This window comes from Aptenodytes patagonicus, chromosome 17 (genome assembly GCF_965638725.1).
Source record: "Aptenodytes patagonicus chromosome 17, bAptPat1.pri.cur, whole genome shotgun sequence".
Lineage (NCBI taxonomy): Eukaryota > Metazoa > Chordata > Aves > Sphenisciformes > Spheniscidae > Aptenodytes > Aptenodytes patagonicus.
This window is the reverse complement of record NC_134965.1, coordinates 10,799,124-10,826,959: the sequence shown is the minus strand read 5'-3', so window position 1 is coordinate 10,826,959 and position 27,836 is coordinate 10,799,124. Positions and strand designations below refer to the sequence as shown.

Sequence of the window (27,836 nt, the reverse complement as noted above, 5' to 3'; positions counted from 1 at the left end):
GTACCTGTTGAAAGCAAAGTTTTGACCGAATTCAATGCAGATACTTCCAAAATGCGGGAACACTATATTTATTAGGTCAATATTTCATTTTAGCAATACAGTTACAGAATATCACAATGCTGGTTACAAACATAGTATGGTTTGATGGTTACAAATAATGTCGGGCACTGCAGTCTGTGAGAAGTAGGATACGAAACGTTAGTCTTGACACGACAAGTAGGGTGGTCTTCAAAGGCTAGTAATGATCAAGATACTCTCGTATAAATGAATGTGGCACTACAGGTAGAGATTCTGGTTTAGAGGTGGTTTTCGTATAAGTAGTTCGATTTATACAGTTATACAGTTCAAGCAACATCTTTTTAAAATGCTATTAAATTAAAATCCCCTGTAGTTCGATAAAGTATAAAAATAGTACTGAACCTGGTAATATTCAATAAAATGTAGAGTTCATTCACATCATTAAGTAGTAAAGAAATTGTAAAGTTGTAGTTACCATGGCAACATCGCTTCCCATAAAGGAATATACATAAAAGAAAAAAAAGTTACACATATGGTACCTGCGACAATTATTTAGCGATCCAACACTGAACTTGTGCACCACAAACCAAGTTTCTAAATATCTCTATATATTTATATAGTATATATCTTTTTCATCTTAAAATTTACTTTTGAAAAAAAAAAAAAGAAATGTGCACTTCAACAAACCCACTAAGGCCACTCATGCTATAGATACCTAGGATTGCAATGAAGTATCGTTGAACAAGACCCTAGAGCACGCACCTTTGTATCACCGAAGGGAAACCTGTTTCACTGCCTAAAACATTCCTGAGATTTAGGGACAAAAGCATTACCAGTGCCGCCAATTTTGCGTATGTAGTTTAGTGTATTTCTGGGTAAAGGAAACTTCTTCCCCGCTTCTCACAGAAATCCCCGCAAGGCCAAGAAACGCAACGTGCAACAGGCCAGTCGTGTCAAACGTGGAAACACCCACAACGAAGAGTCAGATTTGCAACTAACGTTTGGCCAGTAATTTTCTTATTATAAAACGTAAGGACAAAAGGGAAACGATGACCTTTCGATAAAATAGGGTTTCTGCACAGGCAGCAGCGGGAGGGATCTCCGCTTAGAGACTGGTAACGCCAACATCTCCCCCACGCTACGTGCTGCTAGCCTGCGAAGTCAAATCCGATCCACATAAATCACGTACAGTTTTTGTCAATAGCTTCAACCGTGTTCTAGGCACGCTGCCTTTTCCTTTTTGTACTCTACCAATACGTAGGACTATAAAAAGGAAATCGAGTTGAATGTGCGTTTTTCTGTACCATGAGAAGCAGCACAACGGCACCTTCAGCAAATTTCAGACTGCAGCACATTTAAAGAAAAACTTCATTTTCAAAGTTACAAAAGAACATCGTTGTCCTAATAAGTTAGAATGCAACAACAAAAACCCTTCAAAATTATTTAACAAAACCTGTGTGCAAAAAAGAGAAAAGTCTTAAACGATAGGTATTGACGCAGAGTAAAGAGTGCACATGAAGTCTGGGATACCGAGGCACGCTTACTGACTGTAATTAATATCACGCTATAAAAGTGACCAAACAACGGCTTGGGGCCAACTAGTCACTGGTTGTTTTACTTCAAGTAGGCGAGGGATACGTTTACTTTCAAATGTCTTTCTGCAGCTTTCCCCTTCCCCTTTTGTCAGCTCTTAAAACTCTTTGTGTACTTTTCCCCTTCCGCAACAAGTCATCCAGCACAGCCCCAGTCCTAGGAACCACGGAGGAATCCTGACATCACCTTCCTCCCTCTTTACGAACCGCAGCGTTCGCATAGAATAGGACATACAAATTACTGATTCAAACAACATTACGCTGAAAATAAAATATTAAGGGTTTAATTTAAACAATAGTTGAAGTAATTTTCCTTAAGGTGACGCCGGTCCTCACCACTTGCATCCAATTACTCTGGCGTGATTAAGTTACTTACCTTCAAGAAAAACTGGGAAGGTGCATTTCACTGGATTTCCACTCACAGGTCTCCCCTTTTAATGCCAGCACCAAACAGCACCCGCTCCGCTAGCGGTAGGTGCGCCGTGCATCTATAAAATGCCAATAATTAATTAACTTTATCTAGTGTTTCATAGTTGGCTACTTGAGTCGCAGGGGGCACGAGCTCTCCCAACGTGCGCGGCTAAAGTACAGCCCCCGTCGCCAGTTCATTCAGAGGCGTGCGGAAAACCTGCTCGGGGGGTACGACAGGCGGGGGGTTCCCCAGCTCTGCCTCTAAGGGGAGAGAGGGAGGTGCAGGGGTCGCGTCGGCGAGTTCTGCACTGGAAAACCGCACAGTATGGAGAAGGTAGGGGATTACACCCTCCGCTCCTTCAGCTCTGCCTGGCGCAGAAGTCAGAAAACGTAATACTACAAGAGCTCCTCCAGCCGCACTGGCATGGAGGGACAAGTCCTTTACCTCCCTCTGAAGTCATCCAACTGGGGTCCTACTTTCTCAAAAATACCAAACTGTAACAGCAGAGACAGTAACAGTACGTCACGACTAATGCCACAACAGTTCAAATGGTCTCCAGGTGCCAATACAGACATCTTCTGAGATCCCAACTCAGGAGATAGAGAACCAAAAACTACAAAGGTCACTTTGATGTTACTACATGGAGAGCAAGTATTACATCTGCAGCAAGGACAGCAGTAGGTGAAGGTTCCAAGCTACGGCATGCAGAGCAGGCAACAGCGTTTTGTAGGCAGCTGCCAAGCTGTTCTGCAAACCTCCCGTGCTTTAACAACTTTAGCCACCAGCCACAGCCGCCTTTCTCCGGAATTTACGCGCCTTGGCATGACTGGAGTTGTGGAGATGCTACAATGAGAAGTTCAACCCAAGAGTCAAGATTTAATTCGGTCACATGAAGAGCGTGCTAGCAGTCCTACAAGGATCACTGCAGCTACTCCTGGCCAAGTCACATTTCTTGGTCAGAGTCTGTTATCAGAGAGAATTCTGGGTGACTTTTAGGACCTTAATTCCTTCCAGACAAGCCAATGCACCGACGTAGGTAACATGCTGGTGAAGGAGCTTTAGGAAAGAAAGCGAAGTACATCCACCCAGCAAGATTTGAGCATAAAGCTACCGATTAAACAAATTGGACTAGTGCATTTGGTTATCGGATAGAAGCGTGACACCTCCCTAACCTGCCCCACGTTGAAGCTCTCCTGGTTGCCCTAACTTGAAGGCAAACCATGAAACACACGGACAAACCAGAGCTGAAGTAACAGCAGTGGTTCATGTAGACCACTTTCACTGGGATCAGTCAAACAATGCTCCTCGTCCCAAACACAAAACCTCGAGATCTTTGAGATTCCTTAGTCAAAAGCTGGAAATGGAGACCCAAGAATGGAAACCCTGAGCAAATAAATGGTCTCCAGATAACGTACGTGTAAATCCATGTACCCAGTTTGAAGCTTTTGAACACCTCTGCAGTACAGCAATTACACAGCTTCTTTAGGACAATTTTAAGCACACCTTCCCTGCCAAGTTCTGACACTAGTATTACACACTTCATTTAATTTTAAATAGTTTTAATAGAACTTAAGAATTTGTAAGAACTTTACAATTCATCACTGCCCTGCTGTATGGACATTCAGGGATAAAAATGTTTTGCCTTGTAGATAGCTGAATTTGTTTGTAGTACCTAAAGCAGTCATAAACAAAAATTGCTATAAATAAAATTATGCGTGGATTTAAAATCTGATTTAAGTTGGATTTTCAATGAACAGCCACTGAGGACATACTGCAGTCTAAGTCTTAATACCACTGGGGTTTTTCATGCAAATACTTCTTTTCACGTCAGTGAAGATACTCCAAGTATGCAATCATTAAATCTGCATTCACTAATTACATAACTGCATTTTAAAGTTGGTATTATTCAGCCTTTCCCCCCCCAAACATACTTGAAGGCACCAGTATATGAACTATTGGCCTGTAAAATTTCAGTTCTTAGAAGAGCCGTTAAGCTCAAAGTCGCGTCTGAAGTTTCTGTTTCTCCTCTGCGCTCTTTCTTGAAGACCAACAAGCAGCTTTCCCTGTCCCAAACTTCGTGAACAAATTAAAAACCAGACCCCAAACACAACGTCCAGCCCAAGTGCTGTAGGAGCCGTGCTTGCTGAGCCTCGGCTTGGACTGACCTTCCAGGGCCAACTTACAAACCCCTGAAAATAGGGGGGGAAGGGAGAAAACCCCAAACCGACAGAATCCTAACTACAGGAGCACCGTTTGTGCCGCTATAAGAAGAACTGAGGTAACAGCAGTGAGTCGTTTCTGGTTCTCTATGTTACACAGACTTTCAAATGAGTATTACCTCAACATTAAAGAACAAAACCAAAACCAACACCCAAACCAAAAAACCACACAACCAAGCAGCCCCCCAACAGAAGAAAAATTAAGACAAGCTAGTGAGATAGGCATTATTAAAGGATCTTTACAGCTGACATCTGCTTTTTAAATTAATATAAAGGAATCAGTTTCTGGTTGTACTATTGTTTAATGTAGAAATGAAGCATCACAAAAAAGACCTGTTGTGCTTTTTGGCATTTTCCGCTGACCCCTGCAAACTATACAAGAAGCTATGTTCTCCAGAAACATAAAATTGAACTGGATTGCAATACAAAACTATTAACTGGTATAAACAAGTTACTGCCTCCGTTATTAGAGTAAGCCCATTCAAAAAAGAGAAAAAAAAAAAAGATGGCTGCAGCAAATAGTTAAGCGTTTCTAGTTTTTGCTTGTGGCATTGACATTAATACTCGTATAAGCTTACTAGGTAAAGACATGCCATCGCAACCGCTAAAGAACGTTCACTTCCTAGTTTTGTATCTATTACATGAATATAATTTTGCACTGATCATACATCTAAATGAAATAATTCTACTGTAAAAGTGAATGCAGGGGCAGAAATATTAAATTAAAGCCACTGGTCCAAAAGCTGTTTCTAGCAGGCTGGTCCACTTTTGATTTTCCTGGTCCTGTTCAGAAGATTAGCACTCTTGGTTGGTACCAAAGGAAACTAAGATTGCTGGTCTACGGGATCTTCTATCACCTACAGATGAACACTGGTCCAGTTCAGGATATTAAAAACAACATACGGTGGTTACTTGCTTAACAACCTATCGTGCTTCGCAAAGAGTATGTTGCTCTCCAAAGCGGTTCTTTGCCACTTTTCTTCGTAAGGCAGCAGCCAAGGCTAGGGCACTCTCCCTTTTCTCGATAGCTACGATTAACTTTGCTACAATGCATATGGTAGAAAGACCTTTCTCGTATAACTTCTTACAGTACAGCATTTATTCTTTCTATGTATCAGAAGAAAGCTCTTGATGAAACCTTCCATTCATAATAAGAATGCAACTCTTTTGAACTCAAACAGTTTTATTTAATGTTTTCTTGCAGACTTTCTGCAAAGTAGCTTCTTTTGAAAGAAGAGAGAAAGAAGGGGTTTTCGGGAATACCAAGTTAAAAATGTGAGCCGAACTAAACATGCCATACACATGCTGATAAGAATTTAACACACATTCATCCGTATGGACACTCTTCAGTAGACTGGACCAGTGTTTCAATGCAAATTCCAGCCCCCAGAGAACTACATGGTTTAGATTTCACAGTATGACTTTTCCCCCTGTAACCTGGGGGAAAAAACCTTAACTGGTTAATTGACCAAGTTCTTAGCTACTCTGTCCATCAACGTTCTGAGACATCAGAAAAGACTGGACCACTTCTTCAGTGGATTGAGGGCTGGTGCTTACGTCCTCCAGCGCATCTGTAACTGAGAACTGCCGATCCCGCAACCGGTTCCAATTGGCCAAAATATTGTGGTATTCAAAAACTTTCTCGTAATTGCCAATGGAATTGTACAGTTTAATGAGACCTCTGTAATCGTATTCAAGTCCACTGTATCCTTCACCAAAAAGCTTCTTTCCTAAAGAAATCCAAAAGAAAAACCGATTTTAAAAGGTAATCCACCCATATGTTGCGCCTTATTTCTCATGTCATTTTTACCGACAACATGAACCTTTTTGTTACAGCAAATCATCACGTTTTTGTTACGGTAAATCAAGACCACAAGCAACACGCAAGCTTCCTGGATGATGGGTTGAATTCTATCTACCTTTTCCTTTAAGGGTATTGTAACTCGTCCTCAGGGACTCTGCAGTCAGATCATTAATTGTACTATAGCTTTGCATGCATAAAAATCCACCATTCATATGAAGGCGGCAGTCATTTTGTGTCCCAATTTCACTCCAAATTCAATTTAAACAGTGAAGTTGTTTTTCAGTTTTCTACTTTAAAATCTCAATTTTTTCTGTAACGCACTGTACACGGTAACTGTATGAAGTAAGACTGTCTGTCTCAAAATTGAGCTACAGCATGGCCCAAAGATGCATTTGATTCAGAATTCTAAGTTCACTGCAAATGATAATGGGCAAGAAAAATATTTAATGAGAGCACAGTTAGGCTGACAGGCACAATAGTTTTCCATTTCTTTCAAAATTTAACTACATTCTGCACTTAAGTTCTAGCAACAACTCCAAAATGTAGTCTGAAGACCAACACCCAAGCTTTTGATCAGTCAGTGTCCAGATGCTTTCAAGAGTGAATTCGGATGGAGCACTGACAATAATGCAATTCCAGAATTCAGTCCCCAGGAGAACATTCGAGAAAAAGCATTATATTTAGATTGAGAACACATACAAAATAAGCATCTTGCATTTCATTAAGTTCTTCACTAAAAGCTTTAATACGCTTTTCAATAGTGTTTCCTGTAGTACTAAAACTGCTACAAAAATCACAGATCGTAAGAATCACCTACCAATTGCTATGGATCTCAAATAAAGCTTTTCAGCATTTTCATATTGATTCATATCATAGTTATAGAGAGAAGCTAGATGACCGACTGACAGGGCAACTTCATAATCTTCTTGACCCAGAAGCTGCTCCTTAATCTGAATTGCCTTGATGTGCATTTCTTCTGCTTCCTATGAGGATCAAATTCACATAGGTCAGTCAGACACCACTCACCATGCCATCAAGAGAGAAGAAAAAGGAAGGTTTGAAGAAACATAACTCTGTAGCGGCTAAAGAGTCTGTAGTATTTTATAAAAGGCAAAAAGTAAGAAAGCCAAAACCAAATCACGTTCTCCAAATTCTTAGTTAAGCAGATCAGCAAATAATATCACTTTTTCTGTCGTCAAAATTGCTGTCACCCTGTCTCTGAAGGCATCGTGCATCTTAACAGAGTATTTTTGCACAAAGCTTTGGAAAGATAAATTATAAAGTACAAGTTTTCCAACCCTAAAACTACCAACTGAAGTTATGAATTGTGGACACTGAAAATCATCATTTGTTGTGACAGATTTATAGATGCCTTGCAGATTTTAAGTCAAGAGCTTTACACCAATATAATCTTACCTTAAACTTTCTCATGGACTGATACAGTCTTCCAAGGTTGCCATAGTGTTTTGCTGTTTGTACATTAAACTCCCCGAAGGCTTTTTTAGCTAACTGGAGTGAGGACAGATGTAAGTCGTGAGCTTCTTGAAGTAACCTCTGCTCAGTTTCCTTGTTGTGACAGTCTATTGCGATCTCCTCCAGGATAAGTGCTGAGTACAGGAAAGAAAAAACGCAACATTACTGTGTTCCAAACACAAAGAGATGTTAGCTGTAGGTAGCGGAAAGCCATCTACCCAAGATATCTCGGGAGACATCTAATCAGGCTTTGTGTTTACTACAAACTGTTTTCAAACAGGTATGACCAGATACCAAGCCCCCAACATAAATGTTTATAGTCTGTATTTTTACTACCCACCCACCCCCCCCCCCAAAAAAAAAAAAAGAGTCTTCCAGCTAAGTTTTAACTAAGTTTTTTTGTATTTTACAAGCACGTTGACAGAGAACACTGAGGACCACAAAGAATATTCTGGAGCAACCTCCATTTGAAAAACACTTCAAGTTACATTGCCTCTGTTAGGGAACAGGATAAACAGATCTGAATGACTGGTTTCAAACCGCCCCAGTAATGCGGTTAAGGGTACTACCTTTAACTCTCTTTGAAGATGCCAAGAGAAGATGGTCTTCTGGGAGAATGTGAGTTATAATGCCAATAGCACGCTCAGCATGGAATCTGAAAGAGTTTAAATAAAAAATTAAAGATACATATATTTAAGTTCGCAGCTGACTGATAAAACATTAATGCAGTTAAATTAGAAACATTAATGTATTTAACTTCTAACTGGAAAGCCTGTATCATTTAAGAACATTTTTCTCCATTTACAGTACTAAATTTGCTGCCAGTACCTCAAACAATTGTACTCACAGTGCATTGTCGAATTTTCCAGAGCTGTACTGGTGAACATATGAAGAGTAAGCCAAGTCTTCGTGCGCTGTAGCTACATGTATGTTTTTACCTCCAAATACTGACTGCCGGATATCAAGAGCTGTCTGAAAGAGTTACAAGAATACCACTTCATCCATTAATACAGAAAAAACCCCTAACAAATCTCTCTCACTGTTAAAAAGGGGAAGAAAAAGTAAATCTACTGGCTCTGAAATCCTGTAGGCCTATACCTACATACTTCAGGCACTAAATATATAAAAGCCACTTAAGAGTCGGGGGGGGGGGGGGGAAGTGAAAACCCATGGTTGGGGGTGGGTTTTGTTTTGTTTTAAAAGAACAAGCATTGCGGTAATTAAATCAACTACTATCTGTCTCTACAAATTAACTGTATGTGAGTTTCGGTAGAAACATCTGAGAGATTATGAATATCAAGAGAAGTTGAAGACAGGCATTCAGCCCTGCTGCATACCTGATAGATTGCAACAGATTGGCATATATTGTCTACGTTGAGCAAGTAAAATCCATAGTCTAGTAGCGTATCAGAATATTTGGGGTGCTTGGCTCCGAAATGCTCCCTGTAGAAACATACTTGTATTACAAATTGAGGCAAGTTAAGCGTAATTTTAAAAGGGTTTTTTTGGAATGCTGCTTACCGAGCAAGGTATACTGCATGTTTTATCAGCTGTTCAGCCTTCTTAAATTCACGTTTTACAACACAAGCCTAAACAGGTTGAAATGAAGCATGTGAAGAGGTGTATACTCAGAACTCATCTCCTCCAGATACTGGCCCAATTGCTACCTACTATTTTTAATTTCAAAATATCATCATGGTTACTAAAGGACTTTTCAGTTATTTAAGAAAAGGTTCACAGATAACATTAATAAACTTGTATTTTGTTCTGCCATAAATGCCTAAAGGGCCAGTACTGTACCTAGTCTAGAGCAAAGAGGGGAACAGACCTCCTTTTTATGGAACGCTCTCAGGTTAACTTTGTCATGATGTTCATTTGAACAGCTGTAACTCAGTTTCAGGATGTAGGAAAAAACCAAAACCCCCCACAGGTCCGAGACTGAGGTGGACCCATTCAACACAAATAACAAGCCGTAACACTCACGAAATGGACCCGGTTACCCAAGCATTCTGGAGGTACTACCTATCCTCACCCATTCTTGGTCGTAATTCAGTTACAGAAGAAACGTGGAAGACTTTAAATTCACCTTTGAAGCTTGTCGTAAAACATCCACTACTACTTTTACAGGCAGGCCAACTGTGATCTCCTTCATAGCTTCTATACACCATTTATAAGCCTGTTGAACAAAGAGTTACCAACATAATGAAGCTGGAACTTCACTACGTTGCAACATTAAGAAAAATATTACCTGGCTCTGAAAAATAAACTGGTCATTTACATTACAAAATTAAAAAAAAAAATCTGTTTAATTGCTTATTTGTAATGAAACTTGTTCAGCTAAGTCTTAAAAGACAGGCTTAAAAAGCCCTCTTAAGGTAAATACTGAATGTGTAAGTAAGTATTTTATACTAGCTTAAGTTATGTATTATTACAATGACTGTATTATCTTTTACAGACAAAAAAGGGTATTTTATAATCTTTAAGAGATCCTCACAATTGCTATTGTGTAGGACAGCTTCCTGGTCAGTGTACTTTGGAGCTAAAGGAAAACCGCAGTTTAAACAGCAGTTACACTTAAGTTACAGGTTTTTATAAAACAGGTGCAAAGAATTGTTACCTCTGTTCTGCTATTCATGTTTACCTATTAAAATAAGCTTATTATAATATTTCATTTACAGATTGGTAGTATGTGTTGGTTATCCATCACACATCATTTCTTAACGTTAGTCAAAGTACTGTTAAAAGCTTGTAGACTAACTCAGAACAATACATAGAAAAGTCAATAAATCAAGCATTCCTCTGGTACTGTCACACAGGTACCAAGAGAGATCAGGAACTCCAGCTAGAAAGATAATGTGAATAATGAGCCAGTCATGGAACATCCTTGCAGATTTCATATCCCGTTTTCTGAAGAAAAACAAAATCCCACTCACCTCATCATAGTGGCTCTTGGCAAAGAGCAGTGCACACAGCTCCCCATAGAGTGCTGCTTTGTTTGCTTGCTGACCATGTTTTGCAAGTTTGTCCATGTAAGACTGAGCGAGTTTGAATGTTTCTTCTCCCAAGTGGTATTTACAATTACCATTTCGAACATGCAGCAACCTTAGGAAGAGGTAAAGAGATCATCTAAATGGCTTATTCAGTGCCTGAATAAGCCATTTCAATATACAGTAGTACCATGGATCTACAATTTGGTATTATACTTACAATAGAACTGGGCTGTCATCCCAACAAAATTGCACTGTGAATTCAGTAATACAGAAGAACTATTTACAGAATATTGTTTCAGTACACCATGCTTTGTCTCTTGCGTGGCAAGGATTTTTATTGTTGGAAAGGTCAAGTGATTTTACATATTGATGCAGTTTTACATATCCAATGTTTGAACCACTTTGGTGTGGTGGCTTTGTTTTATCTTTCATAAAATCCATTCTTCTCAATGCTGATAAAATTCCATTTCCAAAACCCTGTAATATACAGTATTAAATCCCTTCTACCTCCTTTCCAAAGCAGAGTAAACTGAAACAGACGCTGAACAAGTACAGACATAGCTAGTTTTCATGCATCTCTGCACTTTTTCCTCAAACCTTAAGTAGCACAGTGCTTCACAAGTGGGCAATTTGTTTTGGGGGGGGGGGGGGGGGCGGAGAAGGGGGGTGTCTTCACAAGAGATTCAATCACATCCATTCGACGTGATAGCCAGCACTGACGTAGCACCACCAGAAAGGACTACTTTGTTGACCCAGTTCACAACTCTAAAAAAACCTCTCCCCCTGCCTTGCCCCATCTCCTAACCCACTGCCTTTCCATCTGAAGGATTAACAGAAGCTTCATGAAACGACAGCCAAATGCAGAGAATAAAACACAGCACTATTGAAGCATACTCTTGTTTCTCTAGAAAAGTAACAATTTCAAGCTCCTGGCATCTATTTAAAACATAAGTAAAGAAGTTTGTTGCTAAGTGTAAGCTGATGCTTCTTTACTTTAAAGAGATACATTAGAAATGTGCGTGTTATCGTATTCCAAGCCTAAAGGGCAGAACTGTGTTCCTACCCATTGCAGGCTAAGAAGAGACAGCTGTTCCTTCTCTATTGCAAATGCCTGCCATTTAGCACACATGAAATTTTGGTAAATTAACTTCCATTGTCCCTCCTGGAAATCTGTTATTAGACAATGAGTAATAGAGATTGAAAAACATCAGGCAAGCCTTTGCAAATCAGGAGGACAACGTAACACAGGAAGAGAAATGCACACAGTGAAGCAGAACGTAACACTGTATTGCAGAGAGGCTAAAACTCTGAAAATGTGAGCTAATGTATAGGTACAGCGCTTTATACCTTTTACGATACATTATGATAGATCTTCCAATAAACTGTTAAGGGGGAATGAAGGAACAGCGAGGTTTTTGATCAAATGTTTCTCTTCTCTAAACCTGAGTAGAGGTTTATAAGCTATTGTAGCCATGCCTCCTGCAATAGCAAAGTAATACGTCGAAGTTTGTCCTGTGAATTCAGCCTGCCTCTAACACAGCCTCCTCCTATAGTTTCCTATTGAAATGTATCATGAAACTCAAACACTAACGAGAAAGGAAATAAAGTCCACATTATCACGAGAAGGGAGTGGCAGGCAAGCACACAGCAGATGTGTATTAGCCACACAAAGAGAAGATCAAAAGAAAAAACCTTCCAAAAAAACCCAACCCTGAAACAAGCTACATAAACACACACCAGCCTTCCAATGAGAAGCACAGCAACATGGCTCAAGAACAGAAAGGAAAAAGCAACGGCCACATTTTTCCTTAAATAAGGTCTGAGGACTCAACATGATGTAGAAGTGCATTGTGTTCTTGGTCAGAGGCAGCAGCAAACTATCTAACATTCAAGCAGCAAGAGACAGGAATTTTAAAGAAACTAAAGAGAAAAACTAAGCAGTTACAGTTCCACTCTTTAGGGAAACCGTATTTCGCCTACGCCATTCAACTGGGAGCTGCTATGCAACATCAAAAACATGAAGCCCAAATCCCATGTAATGGTATAAGCCAGTAGGGACAGTACTGCAATTTAGATAAGCGCCTGGGCAAGATAATATCCAGTATCTGGATGCTTCAGTGATAGTGTCTAAAAACAAAGAAATCAACCCAAAAACCAAGCTAAACCTAACCCAATCCTCTAGAATAAGCAGAGTTTATGTGATCTGGTTTTGAGTAACAAAAAATCCTTCGTTAATCCAAAGGAATTTTAGAAGATAAAGGCAAGAGGAAGACTAAATGCCTTAGGACATTTATGCTAATAGCTATGAATCTTCTTTGATGTCTGCAATAATAGCTTTTGGGGAATAACTTGCCCCTCCACCCAAATAAAATCATTCTCCAAGAGCATACAAACGTAGCAAACACAATGTTATACGGCAGCTTAGGAAATCTAAAAACATCAGCAAAAAACAAGAATAGCAAAATGTGAAACAATGACATAGGAGAACCACGTATTTGTAATATGTATTTGTGCCAACATGTAATAATGAGAGAAAGCAAACCTAAAGGAGCACAACATGTGCAGGAAAGTAGTATACAAGCTTGTAGAAATCCCAAATCTTCAAGTTTTCTCAAGTTTCTCCATATAATTTACTACTGCTAGTACAAAGAAACACCAAAATTATGTCTAAACAACACAAAACTTTCCATTTTTTTAATCTGTATTCTATTAATAATGCAATGTATTAAACTCCCAGAGATTAGACTTTCTAGCTTTTAGAATAAGAGCAGTCACTCTTTTAAAGAGTGTCATGTTTTCAAAAGCTGGACTTAGTTTTGTTCTCTTAAAACTCCACCTAACTCCAGTGCAAGCGCAGCGGTAAGAACAAGATATTCTACAGTAGGGATTAGACGGTAACAACAAAAAGTTTATCTTACTGCCTCATGACTTTGAAGCACAGTATAATTACTGCTTTCCCCCACAAAAAGGTTTTCAGATTTTTACATACTTAGCGCTTCTGAAAGTGTTTTAAATTCTTTCTATTTGATATATTTCCAACTGAATGATGCTGCTGTTTGATTGTTGAGGAGATGCCTGAACATAAAGCAGTGTCTCCTCATTCACACTGCTGCCCAGAGGGACTTAATGTTATATGCAAGCCATCAGCTTTCATTACAAGAACAATGGCTGTCTCTACCCAAACAGAATTAACATCTCCAGTTCAGAAGAGTTCATCATAACATAGAATGTTTTTTTCTGGCACAAAATGAAAATCTTCTTTCCACAACTGTGGGCTGTACACTGTGTCCAACAGAGAAAGGGTTACCTTTTTTTCCTTTCTTTACCTTCTTATTTTCTATTTGGAGATGGGGAGGGAGTTTATTTTTAAGGCAACTTCTCCAGCTTGCCAAAGAGCCCAATACAACCAGGAAACTTTTTTTAGATTAATTAGAAGGCAAAGGACCAAGTACTAACAGTGGTACTATAGCTATCATTCCCCAGTTCTAGGAAGGTGTATATGTGTGCCCAGTCTTCTCCTGGCATCATGATATTTCTGAAATGAAAGCCAGCGGTAGCTGGCAGGGAAGAACAAGGCAGAGCAGCAACTGTTGCCATGGCCCTCTGGTTGGCACATAAAATAAGCAGCTACTGGCAAAGCCTATTTACTCTTTGTATTTGTCCAACCATAAACAAGACACAGGGGGTTTTTTGGAGCAGTTTTCCAAAACGAGTTTTGCCCTATATTCAGATAAATACAGTACGTACTTTGTTGTTCATTACAGAAGCTAAAAAAAAAATATCCTATTTTAACCATGCTCACTAGCACACAGGTGTTCAAGTGTATACCTGTAGCACGCAAAAGAGGTCAGTCACAATGTTACCAGTGAAGACAACCTGGCTACTTGCTGCAGACTGCATCAGTATAGCACACATATCTAGATACACAGACCTAAGAGCAGAGGAACTAAAAACTGAAAGTCATAATCTTTGAGGCCCCTGTGAATGGAGTGTGAATGTCAATGGACGCCACTTCAGGCCTTGAGAAACGAGGCAGGTACAAAACCCAAATGCCTCCTAAAAGCAAAAATTCTTTTCCAAATGTTTAAGCTGTGGCTCAAGGTGTCCACAAGAACCGGACATCTAGATATTTACCTAATCACATAGTTAAGTAGCTCTGCATGGAGCAAGAGAACTCATTGGATCTGGCATCAGGAAAGGTACGTTTTCCTTTCATTTCTGCTCAACTGTATTTATATCATTTAGTGTTTGGATCTGGCAAATTCTTCTTGTAGTAAATATAACTTCAGCAAACCCCAACACATAACATTCCTTCACATGCAAAAACCCTTGGAAAAAAAAAAACAAACCAAGGTGCTGGACCACTCTTACTGTCCAGCACCTGTTACCTATGACACATTATGCAGAAAGGCAAAATGGTGGTTCTTCCCATTAACTGTGCTGCCAGTTTACAAGTTGAAGACTCGGGGATTAGTGTAAAACAAGCACCTTCTGGCCTTCAGCTCTAGCCAGGAAAGTATTTTGGTGCAGCAGAACACTAAAGGGAACATCCGAAGCTTGATGGTTCCCAGGCAGTTGGTAACATATTAATGCGTATTTCACAGTAAGACATATAGGAATTAAAGGTGAGCTCACCTTACACAACATTCTACGGCACGAAACCAATGAAGGATTTCATCATGAAGGGTGCATAACTGAAGGCAGGAGAGAAATACCTTCTCAGCATCGCTGTACCAGCCTGCATCTGACAGGAATCCCCCTGGGGGGGGGGAATGGAAAAAAAAAATAAAAATCAAGAACAAGCAGAAATTTGAACAACAAAACACCTTTTTAAGAGAAAAAGGGTTTGCTCAAGTCTTCTAAGAAGACTACTTATCTCATATTTCATTACAAATAAAAATAAAGACAGGAATGCATTAGTTCAGTATTCCCCGTGCCAAAATACAGGAAGTCACTGCTGAACAACTTGAGGGGGAAAAAAAAAAAAAGAGAGCAAAGGAAGCCTTTTTCTGTTTCACAAAAGGGTTCTGACAAAATTTCATAGAACTGCACACTACGTATGGGAATCCTGTCAAGGTTAAACCTTCCAGTCCTGAATTGAAAAGGATGAAAAAAAAAAGAGTAGAAAAATTCTCCTTCAGCTGAGAATGACTTTTTGGTATTACATAGTTTTTCTACAGTTTTCTGTCAAGAAATACTTACCAATACTAAAATTATGCAGTCTTAACGTTAAGCATCACATCTGCAAACAAATTTTAAATCTAAAACATTTGAAATAGCAAAGATATGCCTATATATTCTTAGATATTAAAATCCAATATATTTTTCTTAAGACACCAAGTAGTTTTCTAAAAATTACATTCCAAAACCACATATGTTCTTCAAAAACAAATCACAGGCATTAACATGAAAAAATCAGCATTAGCTAAACTGAAGCTTGCATGAAAGAAAGTATCGTACTTTAAACAGCCCATCATCACCAGTTACCTAAAACAAAACCAATCTGGATTGCTTTTTCTTTTACAGCAGAATCCGATTCTGCTATGTAGGAGCACCGTCTACTGAAAGAATAGGCCAGTACAGAAGCAACTTTTACTCCATGGTCCATCAAAGCCTGAAAACAGTGATGAAGCAGATGTCTGAAACAAAAGAAAACAGAATTTGATTACACATGAAGTTTTTAAAACACTGCAGTCAGTTGGCTCTTGAGTGCCATGAATTCAAACGCGTAGCGATTCAGAGAAATAACTCCAACCCTCTCTCAAACCAAAGCCAGATGAATACAAGCATAATTGTCAATCTCAAGGCTAATGGATTGCAGTTGTTGGATTATCCAACAAATAAAGTGAGTGTACGCAAAGTTCTTTAGAAGGACACCCTCCAGTGTAAGCAAAACACAAGCTACCCACACAACATTAAAACTGGAGAACAACATTTTCAGCTAAAACTTAGAGGGGCAGGAAGCCTCAAATCCACCCTTACCCCACAACTCCCACAGAAATTGCAGATAAGTGAGCAGCGATGACCCATTAACATCACACACACGCAAACAATGGGAGGGAGGGATGTCTAAAGACTCAAAGCTTATTTTGGCTACAAAGAATCTGATCTAAAAAAGTCAAGTTCCGAGCATAACACCACAAATTGGAATATTTTATGACAGGAAAACTCTTTAAACTGGGGCGACCCTATCAGCATGATAACCCTTCACTTAGGATTTGCTACAACAGCATGAAACAGATACTTTGACTGCCACTGCTCAGGGACTGGCTGGGCATTGATCGGTTGGTGGTGAGCAATGCACCACTTGTTTTTCTTGTTTGTGCTTTCCCCCCCCCCCCCGTCTCTTTGCTGTTTTCTTTTTCCTCTTTTTTCTAATTTTTAAATTGTCTTTATGTCAACCCATGAGTTTTCACATTTTTACCCTTCCAATTCTCTCCCCCGTCCCACTGGGTGGGTGGGTGAGCGAGCGGCTGTGTGGGGCTTGAGTGGCTGTGTGGGGTTTAGCTGCCTACAGGGGTTAAACCACCACAACTGACTGCACAGCAATAACAAAGAAAGCACTTTGGGAACCAAGTACTTGGTACATTTACACAGATGTTATGATTGTTTTATTTTTTGAGACAGAAAGAAAGACATCGTAACTTAAAAGTTCATCTATAAATCTAACGAGATATTCTTATGGTTATTAGACAGGCTAGTAAGACCAAGAAAATTAGACACATTTTCCAAATTCAAAACCTAGATCAAAAGGTAAGAGCTGGAGTGAGAATCATCGATATATTAAGACACTTACCTTTTATCTAAAGCTCGTAGCACCTTTGCAAAAACTTCTAGTTCACAAAATTCACTACCCAGCTGGCATAAGCGGCCCTGTTGGTAAAGCTGAAAGAAAAATATAAATAAGTTTTAAAATTTAAGACTGAATTCTTCTGAAGAATTTAGCTTAATAGCAAAGATGACTTATGATGAAATCTAGACTTCAAAGTATTGAAATACAGCAGACTAAGAAGTAATAGTTCCACTATCTCCATGCAGGAGCACAACTTTAGCATTTAAAAACTGAGCACAAGCTATGAGAGCTCCATAGGTGGTTTCAAGAAAATACATTCGTAGATAAAAATAGCAAGTGTCTACTATGTCCACCTGCATCATAAAACACTACAATACCTAAGCTAGAAAGCCAAGACAAACCCCCCCAAAATCCTAAAGTTAGCAAAACCCACAATTAATAGCTTCTTTGATACCAAATGTGTTAAAAACATTTTTAAATGACACAGAATCTAGCACACAGCAGTGCAAATACATTTTATATTATATATAAATAAACCCCAAACCCACAAGTTCTGCAATGGGTGACTCACCAATACCCAGAGATAAAGACACGCATGAGCCCTGACCCCATTAATACCTGAGCTTACACAAGTAATTCCTGCATAAGTAAATGGGAAAACTCAAGTGAATCTGTTCATGCATTTATTAAAAGCAAGAGCTAGTTTTATGCCCAAACTGATTTGTGTCTGCAGATAAGCAAATATATCAGTTGACTTGTTCATAAAAAAACAAGCCATGGAGACAGTTCTTTATGCAATGCATAGTTAAGCTGCAGAACTATCTGCCACATTATGCTATAAATACTATGAATTTGCATAGGTACAAAAGTGACTGTACAAATATATGGCATAAAAATCCATTGCAGGCTATTAATTCCTGATATCTTGAAGCCCCTGAACCACAAATGACTGAAAGCAGGGTATGGGACCTAAGGAAACACCACGATACACTTGCCATAGGCATATGTACCATCACCAGCCTCTGCTAGACGCACAGTACTGGATCACACAGGACTGCTGCAGTACAACTGTTTGTTATTTTAGGTGTTCTAGAAAAAACACAAACACACCCCCACCCTTTTTTTATTTAAAAAAAAAAAAAAGAAATCTTTCTGCCAGGCAGTAACTCCACGGGGAAAAAGGGAGAAGCCAGTAGCTCATGTCTCACAGGCACCTCTCTCTGGAAGCCGTATCTTTCAACACAGGCCATTCAAGATCCACTTCTGTTCTTTTGTGGTATCTGTGCTATGCGATGCAGGGATGGGAAAACTACGGTTTACCAGTAGACACAAATGAGATTATACACTGGATTTTCATGCCATCGTGAGCACGCAGGTAAAGCACTGCTATGTTGCACTCAACAGTTATTCAGAAAACCTTAATTTCTAGTCCATATATTAAGACATTCAAACATATGCTGTCCAAGATGGGCATATTCATACCTACAGCAAGCCCTCCATGCTGTCTAAGCAGGTTTTACAGCTATGAGGAACTTTGACACGAGGAGTGCAGCTACCCTTATTATGTATGCAAAAGTAAGGCCGAGAGAACACGTTATTTAGAGATGCTCAATTACAAACACAGATTTAACGAAAATTTTCATATTCCTCTCAGTTTTAATATTTTCTTAAAAAACTTTCATTGATAAGTGTCTTGTGTCTGGTTCACCTTTTTCTCCACAAACACTGGAAGCAGATGAATTAGTATTCAAAACACAGCATGTGAGAACATCCCCTCCAGCCAGAAATTTAGTTTTAGTCAACTCTTCTTATAAAAGCACACAACACAAATTCTACAGCACAGCAAGTTTGTTATTTTAACAACAGAACCTACAAAAAAAACTTCAAAAACATTTTGACCTAGTAACGTCAATTGCCAGAAATTAATGCTTTCCTTTTAGTCATCTATTTCGCTGAGGAAAAAAAGGAACTCTTAAAAAGCAGTGCAAGTTTGCATGCAAAGTTACTCCTCAGATAAAACAGTGCTGTGTCCCTGTACTTCAAAGAGATCAGAGTTTCTTCTGAAGCTATATTCTCTCTGGCAGTGAAAGAACATCCAGCCTGGTGTACTTAAAAACTACAGTCATGGTTAAGTGTTCTCATTTTCTTCAACACAGCTGTCTAATGGTAACTGTTCTATAAAACCTAAAACATATTTTCCACAATCAAAAAAGAGGATTAAATCTCACCTAGCATTCCAGGCCCAAAACTGAAGGCAGACATCTTACCAATAATTGATAAGATAATTTCTGGACAAAACTAAGACATATACCCAAGCTATTTTACCAAGACTTAAAACAATCAAAAGTACTATCACATGTTCGACATTTAGGCTTTCAACCAAGTACATTATCATTTCCCCTTATCACCTTGCAGTGCTAACTAAAAATCCCAGAGATTACTCTGATCCTAGTTTACCAAATACTAACTGTAGTAAAACTTTTAAAAATTAATATATTTATGAAGTTACATAAACACATGTTGTAATATGCCCACAGTTACATGTGATTCTTAAATTCCTAATAAATAAATGCCCTGGTGGTGGTGGGGTGGGTGGGTCCCAAACTACACCCTCAATTTTGATACATCAATTATTTCAGGCACATGTAAAATTTGGTTTATGGCCCAAAGGTCCAAGCCTGCTATCTGCACATCTCTCATCCCAATTCAAAGGTAAACACTTGCACCATTCTGGCATGCAAAAAAAACCCCCAACCTATTTTTCACTGGTATAACCAGAAATACGGTATCCTTGGAACGTTTACCACACTATACACCCCTTCCCTCAACATACTGGCAAACATTTTTAAGGAACTAGCTCAACTTGAAGTCTCTTGAAACTGTTGTAGCTGTTACAGCAATATTTTCAAACAAAATTTGACATGGAAATAGTGAGCGAGTATAAGTCAAACCGTGAAGCAATTCCAGGAGATTCAGTAACACTTATTTGTCCATTAAGAAGCAGTTGCAAGCACTGAAGAAATGGTTCTCTTGTTAAAGCTCCAGAGAGACAAAATTCCTGACCACAAGCTTTGCTACATAACACAAAAAACCAAAACAAAATAGTGATTCAAGAAAAACATGCCCTGACAAGAATGGCAGAGGTTTGGACTTCTGAAGAACTATTCTTTTCTTAAGAAACAAATGTCTTTTAGACACAAACTTAACCTATTTGGAGCTTAAGAGATATTCATTTTTCTTTAACTATAGAAAAATGAATAAAAGCCTACAACGTTACTTCCAACTTCATCAGCTCACATGGACACATTAATTCTGGCACTGAAGACACGAGCCAAAGTGTAAGTTTAATATACAGACATATTATCCCACACATGCACAATCAAACTGTTTTGCATAGCTGTGAGACAATCGCCATGATCCTCCTTCAGGATCTACGGCTTAATATTTAACTCATAACACATCCACCTAAACATTCAAAAGCTGCATATAGTGGTGTCCCCAATTAAACATATGAATAACGCTAACTTGTAATTTATCTATTATTATATCATCATGCACATGTAATTCTATTAAAGTTCTTGTCAGATTTCTCTCTCTGGATAGATGAAGCTGAGCTCTAACTACTTCCTAGCAAACCCCTGAAAAGAAAGGCAAAGTTATGTTAAACTGCTAGCAAAAGCAAAGCCGTAACACAAGAGAAAAAGCTATACGGTATTTGTATCACCAACACTCTGGGCTGTTTCACTACGTACAAGCACAAGAGAAAAGATTTTTCTAAACCTAATGAAAAAATAATAAAAATGAAAAAAAAACAACAAAAAAACCCCATTTTAAAGCAGCTGGAGATTAATTCTAACCAGTTGTAAAAGGACCCTCTAGAAGAGGAACTGCAGCATACGCAACTTGAAAAATATGCTCCTATTGCTCCAGTTTGGAAGAGGACTGAAAAATAAATATGGATATTTCAGTAAGAAGTAAAGATACAAGAAATTCTAAGGAGCTCCCCAGCATGTTTAGTAATGTCTAATAATGTAATGTGGAATATCATGCCAAATTTGGGAAGGACTGTATGCTTAATCAACAAACATCAATATTTGGGAAAAAAGGTTGGCTGTAACCACAATCTTCCTTCCCTACTTAACAAGGAAGGAAAAAGCTTCTTGAGAGTCAACAGTGCACTGAATCAATCTGTTGACAAATGACTCAGAGGGAGCTGCCTTAGAAAATAATCAGTTAGAAATGTAAGTACATTCGATTCTTTTAAATCAATTTCAAAACCATCTACAAAGCCTCTGGACAAGCACTAGTTCTACTGGATATTGTTTAGGGCATTAAAAAAAAGCAAACTTTACAGCTCTTTTTTGAAAACATACTACCAATTATGAGGCTGATCGTTATGAACCTCAATCAAATGAATAACCAAGAAAAAAACCCCAGCCTTATTGAGTAAGCCTAACTTCAGAGGACAACTTTTGGAGCCTACTGCTTTCACACACAGCACGCTTCTCCACATCTTTCCACTCACTCCTCTTTCTGTACTGTATCAGCAGTTTTTTGTTTCACATCTACACAGAGTCCAGCACAAGGGATACGAAGTCAGAGCCTTACAGTCACACACATGTATGATTCTCCACAGCAGTAAGTGGAGAAGTGGTTTGCTTTGAAGTTAAATCAGTACAAAGGAAATGAAGTGGAAATAGGAATTATTGTTTCAGCCAGGAGCTGAACACCTCTGTTCATGATGTGATCTCATTATCTGAATTATGATGAGCTCTAGTGTCTAAGATTCAACAAGGATACTGAAAAAAATAGGGAAGCTACAGCATATCAGAATCAGAAAACATGCCCTATAGTTAGAGGTTCAAAAAAAAGAAAAAGCAAACTGAGTAATACAAGTTAGAAGAATGGTAAGCAACAGCAAGAAGTTTCAAACCAGTAAAGACATAACAAAGGAAGATGGTTCAGTTCTAGTCTAAATTTAGACTATAGAAATAAGGCATGTGTTAAAATAAAGAGTAATAATAATAATTGGAAAAAAACTCATGAAGTCATGATTCTCCTTCACTGTGAGGCTTTAATTTAAAAAGAGGATAACAAGGATACAATTTAATTCAAGCAGTATTCAGTGAAGTCCTACTGCACATGCTACTCTGGAAGTCTAACCAGATGATCAGCATGGTGGTATGTGTGTATGCATGCACACATGCAGAAGTCATGATCGTTTCCCACACATACATTTAATTTCTGACCCCCAAAAATACAGCAGCATGAATGTAATTAAGTCTTTGTGAAGTCACACTGATCGGTCACAGCAGAAGTCCTACAAAATATGACCCATTTGCTCTGGGAATTTTTGCCTCCCTCATACATTGCTTGCTTATGACCTCATTTGTACTCCTCTGGTCAGAAACCCTCTGAACTAAAGCAGCACAGCTATACTTCATTTCATGGGTAGTTTATCCTCTTCACTCTCGTCAACTACCCAGGAGACTGAAGACCTGGGACAAGCTAGTTTTATTCTAATCTTATAGAGGTTACGCTTACAATCATTCTTCATCAGTAAAAACAATCTCTACTGCAATGCAGAGAATGGATGTTCTATTGCTTGTTGTGAACAGTCAGCAAATTCCTGTTTATTCATTTTGTTTGGTTCAAAGAATACCTAGATGCGATACAAGAGCTTTTATTAGCCATGCTTGTTCTTTTTTGGATTAGCAGAATACAGTGAGGAGACATGATACTGCAGCTACACTCATTATTATAGGAGTTGGAGCTATCAGGATCTAAACTCAAAATCTGGTATTTTTATTCACATCAAGGTAGGAGCACTTCAGAAGTTTTATCTACCACTTCAAGGAGAAAGCATGATTATAACCTTCTGGATTTTGCCTAAAAATTTTAATGCAAAACAAGTCAGCATAGTGCAATTACTAAAGGTTACAAGTCTGCACTAACTAACTAAAACAAATTAATGTCATCTCCAATTGTTCCTGTGGTTAATGATCTCATCAGAAAACATTCAAAGAACATTGGACCCAAATGATTTTCAAGAAAAATCAATGTAAAAAAAGAAAAAACACACAATCCAGAAAAGACATTCCAAGAGGAAAATAAACATTGGATGAAACTCCTTGTTAGCCAATACAAGTCCAAGATCAGCCTGCTAGTGCGTAACTGCAACAAATACCTATGACAGAGAACACTAAAACTAATGAAGCAGTATCTCTTCAAAAGCACCATGAGAACCAAAGAAATGAGATAAGTACACAGAATAGAATATAAAGCTGAGGCATGGGGGAAAGAACTGAATTCCTTATAAGACACCAACCAAACAGTCATCAGACTAAGTAGTTCAGTATCTTGTTTCTGTCAATAGAAACTAGACTCTTTACATTAACTCCCTCCCTCAAAACACTATCCTCTCCCCAACAAACTACAAAATATAATAATTTGATTTTCCTCATTTTGAGTTTTTTTGAGGACTTACAGTTTATTCCAGTTGTCACCTACTTTTTAATACAGAATTTTGGCATTTGCAAATGCTGCCTACCTGCCAGGCACGTCCTATTTTAACTGAGATCTAACATATTTCTTTCTTTGGCTTCTAAAAACTAGACACTCTCTCTCTTCCCCCCCAAAAAAAGAAGAAAGAGAACCTAACTAGTTTTACTAGGAAGCAACACAACCAGGATATGCATAAACCTGGCAAAGACACAAAGGAAACAAAATACGATATATGTTTGCACATTTCCCCCCCCCAGATGCAGGTGTTACTTGTAACAATACTAGTTATTTAGCTCTTCAAAATACAGCTGTGATTAATAAGACATTTAAATATTTTTTAGCACAAATGTAGACTTGAAAATTTCCAGGATATCCTCACAAGCATTCTGCTCTGCCTCTATTATTTTTCTAATGGTTGCAAGGAAAAGTCAAATGCTGCTTGAAAAAAAATCCAGTAACACCCTGCTGGACCAGTACAGGTTTGTTCTTTTACTGCAGTCATGATTATTTGATATAGCCTTTTTTTAAGCTTTAGTCATTGTTTAAGAATGGTACAGAAAGAAAAATATGCTTAGTACTAGGAACCTGCCTGCTTCTGTCACCTTGCAGCAGAACTGATTGCTTACTGAGCTCACAACAAAGAACATTCTGCAACTATCCCAGGTTTAATTCCTCATCGTTAACTGCAAATGCAGAGGTTTATAAGGCATGTCCTAGAAGTTAACAATTCTGGAATATGTAGAATTAAAAGTAATTGGATTTGTTAAGGAATGGGAAATAAAGGCAATATATTATGACAATAGAGCCAAATACTGGATTAGAGGGTACCCTGGGGAAAAAACAAAGGCCAAGACAGTCTGCTAGCATTTTCCTCGCTTTTAAATAACAGCACATTGACTATCTCTGCTGTTGTACTGTACCCTACCTGTGTCTTCTTAATCAACATGAACAGGTTGGCAAACTGTGCAAGATTGGCAAACGTTAAGTTCGAGTGTTCATACCAATGAATATGATAAAAAAAGTTTTGTATGGCCACAGCCAATTAACATCTGTGTATCAAAATAAAATCTGACTGATACTACCTTTTATTTTTTGCAAAATTGGTGGCAGTTTCTCCAATATCACAAACCATGATTAGTACCTGGATAATAAACCATTACTTACAAGTTATATGTGAAAGACTGGAAACATTGTTAGTCCTTCTAATAATCAAAGAAAGTGATTCCCTACATTTTTCAAGGTCTAAATGCAAGTATATTCATGCAAATCCTCAATTACACATCACTTTTCCCCAGCTGTATTTAAAGAATAAGTACTATTCCATATGATACTAACAACTAACTAACACCCCCTCAACACAGCAGCAACAACCACCACCACGTAGTCAGAATGAAGATTTAAAAGTCTTCTAGTTTGTCTTACTTTAAAGACTGTTAGTGACTTTATAAATTCTACTTCTGCTTTAAAGAACTTGATGGTCAGGATGTACTGAACATAGCTCACCAACCTGAAATGGTATTTAATTATCCACGAGATTTTGAAAATAACTGTATCCAGAACTAAAACAGTAAAACAAGCACCATACACAACATGAGAGGACTGCCCAAAGGTGCGATGCTGTCCTCATTCTAACCTAATTCAGCTATGTCATTTGTATTGCTGTAGCCATCCAAATATAGAAATCAAGAACCAGTTACTAAGTGTTGTATAGGTGCATAGAAAAATGCAAACACTGTTCCAAAAGACCTGTAATCTGGGCTAGGCTTCCAAGCACTCATTGCAGGCAGACATCTCTGCATCTAGAACACCATTTAGTAAGAGCTGCGGATTTCCTTTCAGCATCCCATCCAAGGTTTAGTTACATTTATGTATAAGCTAATTTGAATGCGACTATTAAAGAGGATAGGTTCTCCTACACAAAAAAGATACAAAAAAAACCAAGTAGTGAAGACATGGAAGACTAGTCTACCATTGGCAGCAATGGGAAAACACTCACTGCACCACGTAGCCTAGTTTCATTTATTCTGTATGTGGACACCTCATAGATGTGTACTTGTAAGAGGAATATAGGTGCACCTTACACATTTCAGATTATCAAAGATTGTCCTGTTGTAAACCACAGAAGAAATAGGAAAAGCAATTACTGTCATTAACAAAAGTTATACCGGCTACTGATTAGTACAACAGAAACATTATTTTGAGGACAAGTACTGAGCATGTTTATTATCATCTGCCCAACAAGACGACATATCAATGTACACAAGCAGAACAAACAGATTAGAAAGTCTCTTTACAAGTCAGATATACCGCTGGTTCTTTTTTCGTTATGGAACAACTCCATATGAATCTGATTCAATGCAACCACTGAAGCGTGCTAATAAAAGGATAAGATGTCAATGACCTATTAAGCTCACGTACAGATTAGTTTTTAAACAATCTGGGAATAATACACACTTGGATATTTCTATCATTAGAAGGAAGTTTTGGGTTTATGCTTTTAAAAGCCACAGAGTACCATCCTTTCATCTCAATGAACATCAGGACAGGCAATGCCAAGAAAGTTTATTTGTCAATGGTCATACCTACTAACAGTTAAAAACAAACCCCAAAATGTTCTTCCACATTGTTAGTTCCATATCTTTAGTCTTTATCTGATGATTGCCATATGTCAACCACATCATTATCTGTGAGCACACTCATATGTGGCAGAAAGGGGTTTCCATATTTCTCAACACGTAAGGCAGACAAGTAATAGCTAGTAATACAGAAAATGTACATGCCTGTTTCAACACTGTAGAAACAATTTCCCTTTCTCTAGTGAAGATCAGCCTTCCTTATAAATACTATTACTCTATATATATGATGGGCCACTACTCCTGGTTCATAAAGATTCATCTAAAGAATTGCTTCATTTAGCACATCCTAGATTTTCAGAAATTTACCGGCAGAGGAAAGAAGGGTTATCCCCCATCTTAGTTTCTGGTGGATTTTTTTTGTTGTTGTTTTTACACATTGTTTCTCCCCTGATGAATGCTCACTTCCAGCCGTTCCTGTACATGGATTAAATGCCTACTTAGTGGACAATAGAAATTAATGGAGCATCTCAGTGTACCTTTTACTCTAACTCTGGATATTTTAGAGGCAGCTGAATGAGAAACAGCCCTTTCATGAAAGAATGATTTAAGGCTAATAAACTATATCATTAAATGAGTCTCAATTCTTTTCATCTGGTTCCTACCAGATCATTAAAGAAGACAGAAGAGCATGGCAAACTCCACTCCTTCTACCACTGACATCACCTTCTCCAATACATTAAAAAAAAAAAAAAAAAGGAGGGGGGGGAAAGGAAAAAAAATATATTCCAACACAGATAGCTTGGTCTCATGCTGCCCCTACCAGTTCTCCGGCTCCAAAGGCGGAGGCATCTTCCCCCGCCCCCAGGCCCTCACCCCACGGCCCCCACAGACAGGCCTCTTCCCCGTGTCCTTCGCAACGGGGCTCCCCCGGCCTCCCTCCCCGCGGCCCCCGGGCGTTTCACGTAGGCCAAGCGCCCACGAGTGAAGGGAGCGGAAGCCGCAGGCCCCCGGCCCTGCCCGAGCCTCCCCCCGGAGCCTCCTCTTCTTCAACCGCAGCCCAGGCGGCCCCATACAGGCCCTCGCTCCCCCAGCACGTCTTTCGGGCCCTACTCCGCACCGGCGGCCAAGCAGCGCCGGCGGGGGGACGAGGCCCTGCGCCCCCTCATCTCCGAGCCCCCCGGGGAGAGGCCTGGGGCAGGCCGGGAGCGGACCTTCCCTCCCTCCTCCTCTCCCGGCCCGCTTCTCCTTCCATCTCCCCCAGGCCCAGCCGGGCCCGGCCTCGCTCGGCCTCCCGCCGCCTCCCCGTACCTTGTAATACACGTCGAACTGGATGTTCTCGGGCAGCGAGCGGATGTCCCGGCGCCGGGCCCGCCCGTAACTATCCACCACGGCCGAGATCGCCGTGTTATAGAGCGTCTCGGGCACCCACTCCAGCTCCACCGCCGCCATCTTGGG

At 39.2% G+C, this 27,836-nt stretch overlaps 1 protein-coding gene across 1 annotated transcript; it reads right to left on the bottom strand.

The window, feature by feature from the left end:
• Nucleotides 1–52: 52 nt before the first annotated feature.
• On the bottom strand, nucleotides 53–27,836 carry APPBP2 (amyloid beta precursor protein binding protein 2). The gene is made up of 13 exons (XM_076354318.1): nucleotides 27,690–27,836; nucleotides 17,305–17,393; nucleotides 15,996–16,147; nucleotides 15,144–15,267; nucleotides 10,452–10,620; nucleotides 9,605–9,694; nucleotides 9,040–9,107; nucleotides 8,856–8,961; nucleotides 8,366–8,490; nucleotides 8,088–8,173; nucleotides 7,462–7,652; nucleotides 6,863–7,028; nucleotides 53–5,971 (listed from the first exon to the last, which is right to left on the bottom strand). The coding sequence occupies exons 1-13, from the start codon at nucleotides 27,828–27,830 to the stop codon at nucleotides 5,718–5,720; spliced, it is 1,761 nt and encodes a 586-aa protein (XP_076210433.1). The 5' UTR covers nucleotides 27,831–27,836; the 3' UTR covers nucleotides 53–5,717.